We start from the raw sequence: 16,382 nt of genomic DNA, 5'->3' as shown, positions 1-16,382 counted from the left end.
GGATCTGACTATCCTCTATTTGATCTACTCTCTTTACTACAAAATCTATAGGTCTTTACTCTACATGCTCAAACCACTCAAGCCTATTTTCCACCATCTTTTCTACTTTAGGTGCTACTCCAACTCTCACTCTAATATTTTCATTTCTAATCCTATCCAATCTACTCTTATCACCAGCACAACATTATCATCTCCGCTACGCTGATTTCACTGCCCAACACCCTGTTCTATACAACATCGCCCGTCTTCCAGCTGTCCAATAAAATTTCCCCTCCAACTTGAGTGGTATTTTCATATTACATAGAACGCACAAGACTCTTCTCCATTTGAAATAAATACAGTACATCTTTTGAAAATCTGATGAAGGCCAAAAGCAAAGGCTTCAACATATCGTTTCATATGCTTAATCTTTCAAATGTAGAACATAGAAAGACTTATAAACATTCTATCAAAAAAAAAAAAAAGACTTAAACATGTTTCAGATGGCAAGGACTTACACAATCAAATGAAGGGTAATGAATTTAGCAAGTCTTTTATACGGATCAAGGTGGTTATACCTCAATAAATTCTACTTGATGTCTTATAATGTATGAAAAAAATAAGTGGTAAATTTAGATAGTCGTACAGGTTCACCAAAATACCAAAATAATAGTTGAAAAGTAAAAGAGTTGAGAAGTAATCGTGTTCTAGAAATAATCAATGAACATGACAGATTCAGGAAGAAGAATTTGAGTAAAAAGAAGGAACATAGAAGTTGCAAGAATAACAGACAAAATTTCACAAATACATGAATATTTTAAATCAAGTGAGGGTCAGCTCTTAAGCAGTTATTGCATTCAAGTAATGTTATTTGAAGTATAACTTTAAATAATATGTTAGTGCTACAAAATTCATATGATGATGATATTCACAACTTGATAATTAGCAGCATAAGGGGTGACTGAAAGCATACCCATAAATAACATGTGTTGCATCAAGTAATATTTGTTACGACTGATGGCGAGAAATGAGAATATCAAATAAATGAATTAATTTTCATTCAATTATTGCTCATGATTTGTGGGTGCAGCGGAAGATAAGGTTGAGGAACATAACCATGTTTTCTCAACTCAAGAAGAAGATTCTTAAGAATCAAATAGATCTCAACAGATTGTGGGTGACATCCATCGGCAGCAGAAAACATATGAGTGCCACCATTGACATCAATCCAGCTGTATCCAGGTATCTTCTGAACCCCTTTTTCCTTCATCAAACTTCTAACCTTAAGAACACTTTCCCACTCACCAGCACCAGCATGTACATTTGAAAGTAAAACATAGTATCCAGAATTGTTCGGGTCTAATTCAACAAGATGTTTTGAAGCAAGTTTAGCCAACTCAACATTGCCATGAAGCCGACAAGCTCCAAGAAGTGACCCCCAAGTACCTGCATCTGGGGTGAATGGCATGCTCTTTATGGTATCGAATGCTTCATGCAAACGACCAGCACGACCGTACAAATCTACCATGCATGCAAAGTGTTCCATCCTAGCACATATTCCGTATTCCTCAGTCATGCAACGGAAGTAGTATATACCTTCGTCGACTAAGCCTGCATGGCCACAAGCCGACATTATAACGAGAAAAGTAACATGATCAGGTTGAATCCCGGCTTCTACCATCTCATGGAATAGATCCAGGCATTCTCTAGGGCGACCGTGGTTTCCATAGGCAGCAATTATGCTATTCCATGAAACTTCATTCTTCCAATCCATCATGTCAAATACAGACCGAGCCAAAGCTAATTTTCCGCATTTGGAATACATGTCTATCAGTGTACTTGCAACAAATGTGTCAGAGATAAATGAGTTTCTTACCACAAAGCAATGCAACTCTTTCCCGTAATAGAGTGCTGGATAATTTGCACAAGCAGAGAGAGTAGCTGATAGGCTCACAGAATCAAACTTTGTTCCACTCGTTCCCATTTGACGAAAAAGATCGATGGCCAGTTCTGGTTTCCCATTCTGTGAGAAACTTACAATCATTAAGTTCCAACACACACTATCTTTTACAGGCATTCTTCTGAAAAATTGATATGCAAGATCCAATCTTCCAGATTTCGCATACATATATGTGATGGAAGATCCCACTTGACACACGTTCTCCAGTCCTTTTTTCAGAATGTCGCAGTGCAATTCCTTCCCTAATTTCAGAGACGCCAAAGCAGCACAAGCTGGTAAAACACTAGCCATAGTCAGACAATTAGGCACCATTCCCTCTTGAATTAACCACCTAAAAAGGTTTAAAGCTTCAACGTTCAGCCCGTTGAGTACATAGCCTGAGATCATAGCCGTGCAAACTGCAACATCAACTAAGGTATTCTGCTGGAAAGTCTTGCACGCCATCTCCACATCTCCACCCTTGAAATATATGTCAACAAGAGCGCTCTTCAAATAGACATCAAAAGGCACCCCATGCCGCACTATATAACTATGAACTTCCTTACAATATTTTAGACTCCCGGATTTAAGAACCGAAGGAAGGAAACTTGCAAATGTGATTGAATCTAGTTTGACTCCACTAGTCACCATTGCTTTAAACAAAGCTACAGCCTCGTCTGTAAATCCGTTCTGTACATATCCAGCAATCAAACCATTCCAAGTAACTGTATCAGTCTGTGGCATTATATCAAAAATCTTGCGAGCATCAAACAGATTCCCACATTTGGAGTACATTGTAATAATTGTGTTTGCCAACTGTGGATCAGACTCAAACCCACTCCTAATAACAAGACCATGAAGCTGAATACCTGCACGAACTATTCCTCTCGTAGCACACACCGACAAAAGACAAACAAACGAAACAGAATTAGGCTTAACACAAGAGTTTCTCATTTCCTGAAAAGTTCCTAATGCTGAGTTAAAATCCCCATTTTTCACATAACCATTAAGCATGACATTCCACAAAATGCAGTCTCTCACAGGCAATTCATCAAACAGATATTTAGCATCATGAATATAACCATTATCCGTATACAACTTAATCAAAGAACTACCAATAAACAAATCCATATGAAATCCCATAGACCGGGCCAATTCATGAACCATCTTACACAACGGCACATTATTCAAACCACCACAAGCTTTAATCACATAAGGAAATGTATACTTATCAGGTGCAACATTACTACCCAACATCCTAAAGAAAAACATCAATGCAAAATCAAAACAACCCAACATAGAAAAACCTCTTATTAACCAATTCCAAGGAAGACTATAACATAATTGAAGCCTGCAAAACAAGTTACCAACATCCTTGAAGCTTCTACAAAGAACATACATACCCAACATTCTTGAACCCAAAGTAAGACTACCATTCATGCCACAAACAAGTACCTTAGCATGAATTTGTCTAACTTGTTGTTTAACCAACGATGCATCTGAATTTGGAAAAGCTCTGAACATAGATTCCAATTGGGCTGCAAGAGATTCCTCGAAAAGACGTGATTTTGACAAGACATTGTTGGAAGTGGTTGCTGTGTTGGAAGTTGAAGTTTCTTGTTTTTGTTTGGGTTGTAAATAAGATAATTTTCGGGTTTGTTTAAATGCAACATTACTATCAAATGAGAGAACGTGTTTGACTTGATTTGTAGTTGTATATATTTTGTGGAAATTAGTTCCCAGTTTGTAGTTGTTCATGGCACAAAACAGAACAATTGCTTAGGCAGACGAACCCATTTATGTTTTGCTGAATGAAAGGAAACAAAAGAAGTAGAAATGAAACCTAAGCGAGGGTGAGAGTGTTATTTAGATAAATTTGAGGGGAGGTAAGTGTTATTTTCAGCATTAGAAAAGTTAAGGTTGATTACCTTTTTATCCTTAAACTTATTTCTGATGTTTAAGTTGTTGATCCATTGAAACCGTTAAAAATGTGGTTTCAATCCAATTTTTATTTTTGTGAGTGTTTTCATTCAACACTCTCAATGTTTTCAATTATAGATCCATTTATGATAAAAATCAGATCCACATTTGCATTGACATTGTCAATTCAAGAGACTAAAATGACAATTTAATAAATCAAGGGACCAATTTGCACATAAAAAATAAATACTAAGTTAAAGGATTAAAAAAGTGGTTAGCAAAATAAACTAAAAATAATAAGTTAAATGAATGTTTAACACTGAAGGGAGAAGGTAGCAGCAGTGAAGAAAGGGTATTGAACTTGGTTAATATGGTTATAGTTGGTGGTGGTAGTTGGAAAACGGCGATGTTAATGTCATCGTCGTTGAGTCACGTGCGTCCACTAACATGTTCATCTTCAACTTCATCTTCATCACGAATAGCTCCTCATCCACACGATCTCATCAAATGGGTAACAAGAGAAGGTGGATTCGTTCACCGTGCTGTGAAGATAGCACAACTAGATTCCTCAAATGGTTTAGGGTTAGTGGCTAAGGAAGATATCCCAATTGGTACTGACCTAATTGCTCTTCCTCAACACATTCCTTTGCACTTCAATCACGATGACAACTCTCACTCACTCCTCCTTCAATTAACCTCCCATGTTCCCGGTAAGTAAAATTTGTATCTGTATGATAAGAATTTATGTTATAAGTGTTTATCCAAACAAGACTCTAGAAAGAAATAACATAATTGTCGATGTTGAATAAATTGGCAGATGAATTGTGGTCAATGAAACTGGGTTTGAAGCTTCTTCTTGAAAGGGCAAAACTTGGATCTTTTTGGTGGCCATACATCAGTAATCTCCCACAAACTTACACTCTTCCTATTTTCTTTCCTGGGGAAGACATCAAGAATTTGCAGTATGCTCCTATTCTTCACCAGGTACACTTTACTTACTGTTAATCATTTTGGACTAAATGTTTATATGAAGAAAAATAAATAAATAGTATAATGCTTAGTGGCCTCTCTGCACTGCAGTGCAGATTGCTAATCAAGAAAAGAAAAATATGATTTTGTTCATCTTCATTTTGACTAGGGAAATGCATATAAGTATACCGCATATAATTAAGAATCTTTTGAACTATGGTTAATGCATCTATTTTCACTTTTCTATCGGGGATATGAGTCACTACTCACTTGGCTTAAGTTAAATGGAGATAGAGGAGAAGAGAAAAAACAATATTTTTTGTGTAAAAACCGGAGTAAATAATGTTGGTAGGTTTTTATTACTTCTCTCAGTCCTCACAAGAGCAATGTGCAACTTGTTCTCTTTGAAACATTTGAAATATTCTTAAGATATCCAGCATTTGTGACCAACACCAGAAGTTACAATTGTCTATCTCCCTGTCTACTAATTATGCGGCTTAATGCACTTTTGACTCCTAATTATCGCGATTTAGTTATTTTTGTCCCCCACTTTTGAAATGAGCAATTCGGGTCCGCATAGTATATCTGCTTAGTATATCTCCAATTGTATTTATGGGATGTCAAAAGTGCAATTAAGTCTAATTTTTTTAATGCCTTGCGGATTTGCAGTCTGGCAGCTAATTTTGTCAAATTCATGAATCACGAGACAGGTAAACAAAAGATGCCGGTTTCTTCTTGATTTTGAGCAAAAAGTCAAGCATGCATTAGTCGGTCTTACACCAGATAAGCATCCTTTTGGTGGCCAAGAAGTAGATGCTTCATCTCTTGGATGGGCGATGTCAGCAGTTTCATCTAGAGCATTCAAGTTACATGGTAACAAGCAATCAAATGGGATAAACTTTGACATCCCCATGATGCTCCCTCTAATTGACATGTGTAATCATAGTTTCAATCCAAATGCTAGAATTGTTCAAGAACAAGAAACTGGTAGCACAAAGATGTGGGTGAAGGCATGTTATTTCATACTCTTTCCTTCATGACTCCTCTCCCAGACACACACGCGCTCAAACGTCAAATTCTGCTTTTAGAAACAATTATTCTTTGGATTTTTCTTTGCTGAGGAATTCAATATTTGTCTTAGGTTGTGGCTGAGAAAGCAATCAAGGAAGACGATCCTTTATTACTTTGCTATGGATGTTTAAGCAATGATCTTTTCCTTCTTGATTATGGATTTGTGATACAGTCAAACCCTTATGACTGTATCGAGCTCAAATATGATGGTGCTCTTTTGGATGCTGCGAGCATGGCAGCTGGAGTTTCTTCACCAAATTTCTCCACACCTGCTCCATGGCAGGAACTTATTCTATCTCAGCTAAATCTAGCTGGAGAAACTCCAGATCTCAAGGTATCTTCCACAAAATTCTATAGCTGTATTTAGTTACTACTATTTAAATTTGAAAACTACTATTGGATGTTAAATAAGTGCTCCTACTCTTTCTATTAAAGAAATGACATTTTGACACACAAACTTGACATAAAAGTCTGACAAATATTTAGAATGTTAGCGCTGTTAAAGTATGTGGTTAATTACGTCCATTGAATCGTTAATAAATATAAATATAACAAGTTGTTGCAATTCATTAATCATCTACTCAACACCGTTAACAACCATTTTGAATGTCATTAACCTCGATGTTCATTTGAGTATGTGTGAACACAAATTGTGGTTAATGAATATCATATATAAATATTTGAACACCTTAAAATCATGTGTATTTGAATCCAGTTTGGATGATTAATATATGGATATATGAATATGTGTGCTTGTGTGTGTTGGAAAACCTGAAAAATAATGTATAATGACGTTCAAAATCGCAGTTAATTGTGTTTAGTGGATGGTTAATAACTTACAACACATTTTTATTTTCATCAATCATCTAATGAATGTAATTGACCATATATACTTAACGATCTAAATTGTTTAATTTTGATGTCAAGTTTGTATGTAAAAAAACACAACTCTTTCTATTATATAAGCTTACTGTACTTTGCAGAAAGGTTTAATCTCTTCTCTGTAGATGCATCAATACTACGTCCATAATCCATTATTTTTACGTATTATGTTTTCCCTCAGTTCATTAAGGCCTTCCTATAGAATAACTATGAACTTTCATAGTAATGTTTTTAAAGCAAATATTGGTAATTAGTTATATTAGTATTGTCTCTTTCACCGGGGTTTGAACCTGAATCCTCTTAACTTATTCAACCCTTGGCTAAAATCAGTTGTGCTACCCAACTTCTCAAAACTTTCATATCAATTGGTTGATGTTAGCACAAGAACAATAAGGTCCTAATTTGATTTACTTTTTTCATGTAACAGGTGAGCTTAGGTGGTCAAGAAATAATAGAAGGTCGTTTGTTGGCTGCACTAAGAGTACTCCTTGCAAGTGATATGGCGAGTGTACAAAAGCATGACCTCAACACACTTAAGTCTTTAAATGCCGAGGCTCCTCTTGGTGTTGCAAATGACCTTGCTGTATTTCGTACCTTGATTGCTCTGTGTGTCATTGCACTAGGACACTTTCCCACCAAATTAATGGATGATGAATCTTTATTGAAGCAGGGTGCTTCAGGTTCAACAGAATTAGCCATTCAGTTCAGAATCCAAAAGAAGTCTGTAATTATAGATGTAATGAAAAACCTCTCAAGGAAGGTAAAGCTTCTTTCATCAAAGGAAACGGTCACTGCTGAAGGCTAAGTGGCATTGAACACTTTCTGTCGTGAAACTCGTGTCTTTTGTTTTATTTAAGTGACATTGAATACTTTTTGTCATTTGATTTTTTTTTCTTCAGTATTTCACTTTAGAAATATCAAAATTAGTGAGACCATCTCAAAAGTTATTATTGATATTTATGAAGAAACATTCATACATAAAAATGACTTCATAGTGCAATCAATCATTGATTTTTTTTCCTGATACAGTCAATATCATTGATAAGACTAGTTAGTTTTCCACGGAAATCAAGCAGGATATCAAGATATGAAGACTGAAAAGGTGTAATAGTAATGATTAAATGGAATATTCTACCTTTGCTTTAGAGAAAAAATATTCTATTGTTTAATCCTCAATTAGTTTTTGATTTTATGGTTTGTATTTTAAGCAAAAAAAATATACGAGATTTAAGAGCAATGATTTAAAACTGTACAAAATAAAAACATACATTTGAGTGATTACTAATAATATTTTTTTCCTTTCGGGTTTTGAAGAAGTAACAAAGTATTATTATCACTATAGTACACAAAAGTGGAAGATTTCAATCAAAGTGGGTAAACTTATGGATGGTACGATATTGGTCAACTATAATGTCACAAGTGTATAAAATAACAAAATTCTTCTCTATCACTAACAAGCAATTTTTTGTTCTTTTGCACACCTATGACATTGTGGTTGGCCAAACATTGACACCTCAATATCAACAAAGTATTACCCCTTAATAACATTTGGCCTTTGGGGAAAAAATAATATGGCAAATCGAATGCCAACGGTCAGATTTCATATATAAATATAGACACGTGTACCCCAACTGGAAAAAATTAAGACTGTAGAAAATTACGTGTACATAGAGTATTTATTTGAATAATTCAGTGTCTGTCTCACATGAATAAGAAGAACCAGAGAATGTGTTTGAATACGTGGAGGCTATGATTTGTATCACGTGTTAGTGTATAATGAGTTTCCGTGTAGATCTAATAATCTAATTCCGGAACAAATCTCTTTGGCCTAGAAGAAGTGTAAACATCAAAAATCATACGTCACAATTACAACGCCTCAACAACAATTTTGATTGTTGGCTTGACACGCACAAACGTAATAAACAACACGTATGTCTTGTTGTTGGTCAAGGTTATAAACTGAACAAAATCCACACTCTGTGTTTGATCACAATAACATTGGACATTGCCGAACAAAAATATTCGTGAAAACACACATACGCTGCACATGAAAATATTGAAGCCAAATAGACATAATCATAACAACAGAATAAATAAAGCAGTAAGAAGAGAGAATTTAGAGAAACCATGTACCATGTACTATTTAATTAACCATACCCATCAAAACCATGTACAAAAAGTTCTCTAAGAAACATAAACTACTCAAATTGAAAGGAAGAAACAGACAGAACAAACAAAGTCTCACTATGGCTAACCCTAGGACTATGCCTGTCTGAATCTATGTATCTAGTTAATCTCTCTCTAAGAATGACTGAGAAGGATAGTCCTCTCTGCCAATCCAAGAGGTGAACGAGATTGAAGACGCTTCACATCTTTGAGTCTCCTCATATATAACTCTGCCTCCAATGATGGTTGTTTGATTTTCTCGATTTCTTCCTTGATTTTGATCACTTGGCTATGAACAGCAAGACCTGCATACACCTCCTCATCACTCTTGTTGTTGTTGCTCTTGAATTCCATCTTCTTTTCTCTTCTCTCTCTTCTAAACAATACTGAAAATCTAGTCAGATTTGTTTGTCTTGGTATAAGGTTATTCAAGGATACCATGTATATATATATATGCCACGCAGGGAAATAAAAAACAAATAAAATAAAATAATGCAATAAATCAAGTCAAATCAAATATTTATTTACATTGGAAATGAAAATAATCTCTATTAAGACTCCTCTTTTGAAGCCAAGTTTGAAAACACGTGTGGCTACTAAATGAGTATTTTATGATTTCCTACCAAAAGGACCATACGCAAAATCTCATCACTATGTTGTTTTCATGCAATTTTAATTCAAAACGCCAAAGTCATGCCACGGTAATAGCATTTGGATGATACAAAGATAAGATTTCTCTTTCAGTTTGAATTATGGTCATGTGTTACATCAATATTAAAATTTAACTCTTATATTGATATTCAACTCAAATGATTAATCTCAACAATTACGTCATCGTAACTTAAGCTCAATTGGTACAAATAATATATAATATATTTAAGATCCGGGGTTCGAACTTCGGCCACCATTAAAAAATCTCAACAGTTACATTCAGAGATATGTAATTCACACACAAAAATGCCACACCAAATTGTTGTAAACTTCAGTCGTATTTGTGACCAAAAAATATAACTCAAGTTATATTTTATAAGCATAATTCTAGATGGATTCATTTTATACAAGAGAGTTTGACTGTTTGAGAAAATAAAAACTTAAATTTCATGTTTTTAAAATTTATAAAAACTATAATAATTCTTTTATGACTTTTATGCATCAATCAATTATTATATTATTTTGTTTGGTCAAGAATTATTATTGTTTAGAATGACATAAATTTCGCAAAATTCATGTGATAAAAACATACAGGTGCAATAATTCTCTTTAATTTTTAATTATAAATTTAATTAATGAAATTATTTTTCAAGATTTTATTTTGAGCAATTATTTTTAAAGTTCTCAAATATTAAATCACGCCAACAAAATTGATCTTTTTTTTTTTGTGTTCGGGGTTAGAACCTTGCATATATTATGCATTGTCCTTTCCAACTTAAATATGCTCACGAGGACCAACAAAATTGGTCTCTTTCTATTAAAAAGTGTTCCGTCTTTTTTTTTTTTGGGTGCAAGAACTCATTATATTCTATATAGTAGCAGAGAGACAAACACTTTTTATTGCGCTAACGTTTGTAAATTATGATTTTTTTTATAAAAATTTAATTTTGATTAAAAGTATATATATAATTGTTTGTAACTTTTAAATTATAAATAAAAAAACTCAACCAATCATGTTTATTTTTTCAATGACACTAACAATATAGTAAATATAATAGAAATTAATTGTTTCTTAATAACATCGACAATATACATTATTCCTTTGAAAAAGTAACTTTATTATAGAAAAAAATTGTTTAAAAGTATAATAAGAACAATGAAAAAATCAGCTCAAAATCCTCTATTACCTTTATATATATATATATATATATATAGTACAAATATCAACCTTCACCTACATAATCACCTAATAAACGAATAGAAAATTTAGAGGTTTTGTTCGAGCCATCGTTTATATGGCAATCGATTTCTCTTTGTTGATGTTTTTTTTCCATCCGAACTTATTAGTGCTTCTTGCACAGGATTGTTGGTTAATAATAATTTTCCGTTTCAAAAAAAAAATTAAACATGAAAGGTGTCGTTCGAGTTAAGCCTTTTTTGAGTTCCAAAGTCTTCTCTACTTTGATCCCGATATCATTTTACCATAAAAAAATTCCTATAATAAAATAACTAAATGAAATAAAAAGTATTAATCAATTCCTCTAAACCAAATTAGGGGTAATAGTCACTTTGGTCTCTGAACGTGTAATGAGTAGTCAGAAAAGTTCATTGATGTGTTTAAATTTTAAAATAGTTTCTGATTGTGTAATTCGTTAGTCAAAATAGTCTATAATGTTAAAATATTTCATTAATACTGACATATTAGTCATTTATTATACTTACTTATTGTCCTTGTCAAAAAAAAAAACTTGGTTATTGTCATATCAGTTTTTATAAGTACTTACTTATTGTCATTTTAGTCCTTATATGAAAAAGCGTTACTGTAAGTATTAAGAGATTATTTTAGCGTAAGAGACTATTTAGTAACACAATCAAAAACTATTTTAAAATTTGGATATTGTTAACCAGGGCACTAGTTAAGGAACTAAAAGTAGAAAGAAATGTCAAATTTTGCATTGAATTTTTTAACTTTCAAAAAATAGAATACACAATTTTCAATACAATATTTCTTTTTATAATTCCTTAACCACTGCCCCGGAGACATTGGTTAACATTTCCCTTAAAATTTTGATACAATACTATCATGACTACTCATTACACGTTAAGGTTCCAAAGTGGTTAATATCCCAAAAAATTACTCCCTCCGTCCCTTAATACATGACAAAGTTGACTCCATTACGCATTCCAATGCATAATTTTGAGCTTAAATATCTTGAATAATATGTTAGAAAAAATCATGAAAATTTGATATTTTGAAAATACTCATCGAGACGAATCTAACGACGTCTTATATGATATTATTTATCTATGTATATTAGTAGAAATATATGGTCAAAGTAAACTAGCTCAAAATTGCAAATTTTCAAATAGGTCATCTATTGCGGGAATGAGGGAGTATCATCGGTCAATTACAATGATTGAGATTGATTTTTTTTTTTTGTAAGACTGAAGGGTGAACAAACACGTGGAAGAAACCCGCCAAATTAGAATAGGAATAGTGTGATACCGTTAATCCAAATCCATTAAATTAAATTAAATATTGAAATTGATTGATGATGATAGCGAAACGTCAGCAAATTTCACATATTTTTTCCTGGTGTGATAGTAATGGTTTCCACGACATAAAATTGCTTCAACTCAAAATTTCTGACACCTCTATCCATGGCCACGATATCTAAAACGACAACAGGAGAAGCCACGTGAGCCAATAGAAACTGACCAAGTCTGATTCATATTTTATGATATGCAATACCCACTTCACCATTCTTTCAAAAGAAAAATACCCACTTGATCTAATATTCAATTTTATTTTGGGTCAAATCTGTTTATAAAAATTTAATGTGGTTGCTCCAATTTTCTCTTATTCTGTGATTTCAAAATCTTAGGCTGCCTAACTAGTTCCGGTGTATTCCCAAAATTTTACTGTGTAAATTGTGAGGATTAAATTACCGTGAATTGTATGTGGTCTATTTGCAACGCATCAAATTATTTTGCCAATGATTCATAAATTATAAACGTGTGAAAGGTTCAGTTCATTTAGAAGAACGGCCAGTCAACTAGAAGAACTTTGAAAAAGAAAAACAAATATAAAAGCAGTTGACCTATATAATCCAATCACTAATACTATGCTTGAGAATCATAGTTATTTTAGTCTTTTAGAACTTTCAGTTTCAGATTAGGATTAGCAACAGCGTTAGGGTCGTTTGATGATTATGACAAGAGAGACATATTTTATGATAAACAATCATTATATATGTAAATCTTGTTTTGGGGCGAGGATTGATTCGGTTAGACATAGTTCAGTTGGTAGGACAATGCATTATATGCAGGGGTTGGGGTTCGAACCCCGATCATCCCACTTATCCACCTTATAAGGTGAATTCTAGCCACTAGACTATCTGACCAAAAAAAAAAAAAGAAGTTAACCGGTGCCGTAAAACAGAAGAATTGATTAAATTTAAAACGTCAAATTTAAATTAAAAACAGAATAATTAATTGGTCCATGTAACATGAGAGGGAGGGATATCAATGAGTATGATCTTTACTCAAAAAAAAAAAAAAAATAGTATGATCTAGGTAGGATTAGGATACTACATCTCCATGTTTTAGAAAAAAAATATTCATATTCAGATTAGTGTGGATAGTAACTTCAATATCCCATATTCTTTGAGAATCTTCAAGCATGAGGGAGTTTGAAAACATGATGTTTTTGTCAAAAAAGGTAAGTTTTATTTGATGAATAATATTTTTGATCTATAGTTTATTTGCACTTTACTATATTTTTCTCTTGTTTTTAAAGAAATAGATAGTTCAAGAGGAATATGAAGAAATAGTACAAAAATGTTGGAATCACTTCAAAATATGAATTTTGATGACCAAGTAGTGGTAAATAAATTGAAAACACTTTATAATTCGTGGCTATTAGTTCAAAAAACGTTAACAAAGAAGCAAGGAAGTCATAATCAAAACTTTGAATTCAGTAGCCGTTATGACCACTCGTAACCCGGTTACGACCGTAAAAACCTAAATACTTTAATTTATTGGTTTTTCTCTGTAGTATCTGGATGATCGCTTGTAAACGTCGAAGTAAAGCCTTGCAAAAGGGAAAACCTTAACATGATTTCTCACCACTATACAACATAGAATCTAAACTCTTGTACTTTGTTAATATTTTCAATAAAATCTTGTTATTTTATTTTTTTTGTCTTTATTTTTATTTAGCGAACTAATCATTGCGATGAGTGAGTAGTTCTCCCATGTTTTGTGATCTTGGAAAGTAATCTTATGATGAACTTTCTATGATCCGAGATAGATGAGGGAAAGTTATAATTTGATCCACCATGAACTGTCTGGATCCCTTTGACGTGTCATTATTCTGGTGCGGACTATGACGAGTCCATGTTGTGCTCCACCTGCGTATTAGTTGTGAAAGGTGTCCAGGTTCACTCATGGGTTGAGCCCTGGCCCATTTCGAAACACTTAAAGATACCAAGATAAATAAAAATTAATAGCCCCCGCATTTTTTAGAATATAAAATTTTGAACTTAATAATACAAAAGTTACATAAAAATTTAGAGCCCAGTGTTGTTCAAGAATATAACTTTTTTGGATTCAATGATACAAAGACAACATAAAACTCTATAGTCTTCGTATCTCCGAAGAAGATAAAATTGCAGACTTATTGATACCAAAACCACCTAAGACTCCATACTGGGGCGTTTGTTAAAGGTTACAAAAAATTATATCCAGGATTGGATTTTCCTTGGAATATCACACGTCAATTTTATTCTAAGGAATGTTTAACAATTGTGTTTGGTTGATAATTTATTTTCCTAGGAATACTTATTTAAAGAAATTATATAATTATCAAAACATCCTTATCATATAAGACAAATGTGGCACATTTATTGGTTAATATGTGTAGTGAACATGCGGTCATTTAAAGGATATAAATGGCCTTTAAAAAAGAGAGAGAGTTAACCGCTGGGAATTACTTATTCCCATCCTTTTTTTTGCTGGGAATGAAAATGGGGTAGTGTAGTTGAAAAAAAAGTTCCTTAGAATAATTAATTCCTTGAAATTATTTTTTTTTTGCATGTCTACCAAACATGGGAATAAATCATTCCCATCCTAAATTTCTGGGAATTAAATTTTTGGAGGTGAAACAAACACCTGTATTTTTGTGGAATGTAAAAATTTGAGCTTAATGATAACAATGCAGAAACGTACTTTTTTATTGAAATCCTCACATCAACACATCTCGCGCTTGCACGGCACTACATGCATGTTGCATAGTTGTGCAACATTGTTTCTCATGTTTTGATCAAGGGCGCCCATTTGCATGACCATATATATATATGTATGTATATGGGCACTGTAATGCACCTATTAAAATTTGTGATTTTTGGTGCAAATTTTGACATAATATCATAGCTCGCAATGCGAGCCATTCTCTTCATAATGCGATAATGTATAGATTTGAATGTACTTTTTTGGACTCAATGACTGAAAAGAAAGAAAAAAACCGCAGCTAAGACTATTTCCATCATAGATGATGATGCCTTGACAACAACTCCATAACCTACTCCCTCCGTCTTAAGATATAAGCAAAAAAGATCAACTTTTATGTTATTATTACGTTTTTTCAAACAAATCATCTTTTCCAATGTAAAATTAAATGCAAATTGCATTCAATTTGTTCTCCTTTTTATTTTCTCCATAATTTTTAATTAATGAGAATTATTTTTACATATTTTCATAAAACTTATTCTAAGGAGAACACAAAAAATTATACCTAAAATCACTAAGTATAAGGTAAACAAGTAAGGTAAAAAAATAATCAACTTCGGAGATAAGTGTTCTCCTTAGAATAAGTTTTCTAAGGTAAAAATAATCAACTTATTCTAAGATAAACAAGTAAAGTCGGAAACCGGTGCGAAAGCAAAAAAAATAAAATTAAAATGAGTTCATATATAGTGATTTTGTAAGGTAAACAAGCCGTCGTGCCCTTTGTGCGAAAAAAGTCTCGTAAAGTATAACATCACTATAATAATAAACGCATCTAAATGAATCAATATAACGTTGGTTTATCAAGTGTCAGTAACATGTCTCACATCAGATAAAAAAGTGAATGTTGACCATTTTATAAGTGAGATGACTCATAAACTTACTTTATGGTTTTGGGTTAAAGTGCGGTGTCTCTCTCAATTGTATAATTATTCAATACCCGATGTGATATCTTCCAAACCCCTCATCAACCAACAATGGTATTAGAGAGGACACATAAATCTAACGTCTTTAGGTCTTTAGAGTCGAGGTTTGACAAGAGTTCATTTTGGAACCAATAGTGATATTGTGTTTAACCATATAATAAAGAATTGACGGTCAATACGGTGTCAAAATAACATTTTTCTATATGTGCTACCTTGTTTTGGGACCTATTTTACAGTCCATCGTTGATGCAAGTATCTACAGATGCCTTATCCAATTTTCATTCAAAAATGCCTATACAATGCTAGTTAAAATGGCTTACTATTTTACATGATAGTACATACATATACTTGTATAAAATATTTGGTCATGTGAAAGTGTGTATTTGATTCTCGATGTGCACGTTTGGTGTTAGATTAAGGTTAAGATTGGGAGAAAAGGCTTAACCCATAAATTATAATCTTGTAGATTGGGTTAAAGTTACTTGGAGGATTCTCACATCGAGAATTGAATTTGTGGGTCTCATCATGAATTGGGTCAATGGATTCAATTGAGGCGAAGGCTTTTAAGACGGTGGGTCTTGTAAAGGAGTAGC

General features: G+C 33.0%; 2 protein-coding genes across 2 annotated transcripts; one reads left to right on the top strand and one right to left on the bottom strand.

The window, feature by feature from the left end:
* Positions 1-862: 862 nt before the first annotated feature.
* Positions 863-3,844, bottom strand: LOC11411158 (pentatricopeptide repeat-containing protein At4g21300). Its single transcript, XM_024773429.2, has one exon. It carries the CDS (start codon positions 3,674-3,676, stop codon positions 1,040-1,042), a length of 2,637 nt encoding a protein of 878 aa, XP_024629197.2. The 5' UTR covers positions 3,677-3,844; the 3' UTR covers positions 863-1,039.
* A 292-nt stretch (positions 3,845-4,136) lies between these two features.
* Positions 4,137-7,784, top strand: LOC11416744 (actin-histidine N-methyltransferase). The gene is made up of 5 exons (XM_003630887.4): positions 4,137-4,548; positions 4,656-4,822; positions 5,518-5,817; positions 5,949-6,212; positions 7,188-7,784. The coding sequence occupies exons 1-5, from the start codon at positions 4,209-4,211 to the stop codon at positions 7,563-7,565; spliced, it is 1,449 nt and encodes a 482-aa protein (XP_003630935.1). The 5' UTR covers positions 4,137-4,208; the 3' UTR covers positions 7,566-7,784.
* The last annotated feature ends 8,598 nt before the right edge of the window (positions 7,785-16,382 follow it).

Source organism: Medicago truncatula, chromosome 8 (genome assembly GCF_003473485.1).
Source record: "Medicago truncatula cultivar Jemalong A17 chromosome 8, MtrunA17r5.0-ANR, whole genome shotgun sequence".
Lineage (NCBI taxonomy): Eukaryota > Viridiplantae > Streptophyta > Magnoliopsida > Fabales > Fabaceae > Medicago > Medicago truncatula.
The sequence above is the reverse complement of the archived record's forward strand: the minus strand, read 5'-3'. Positions and strand labels throughout refer to the sequence as shown.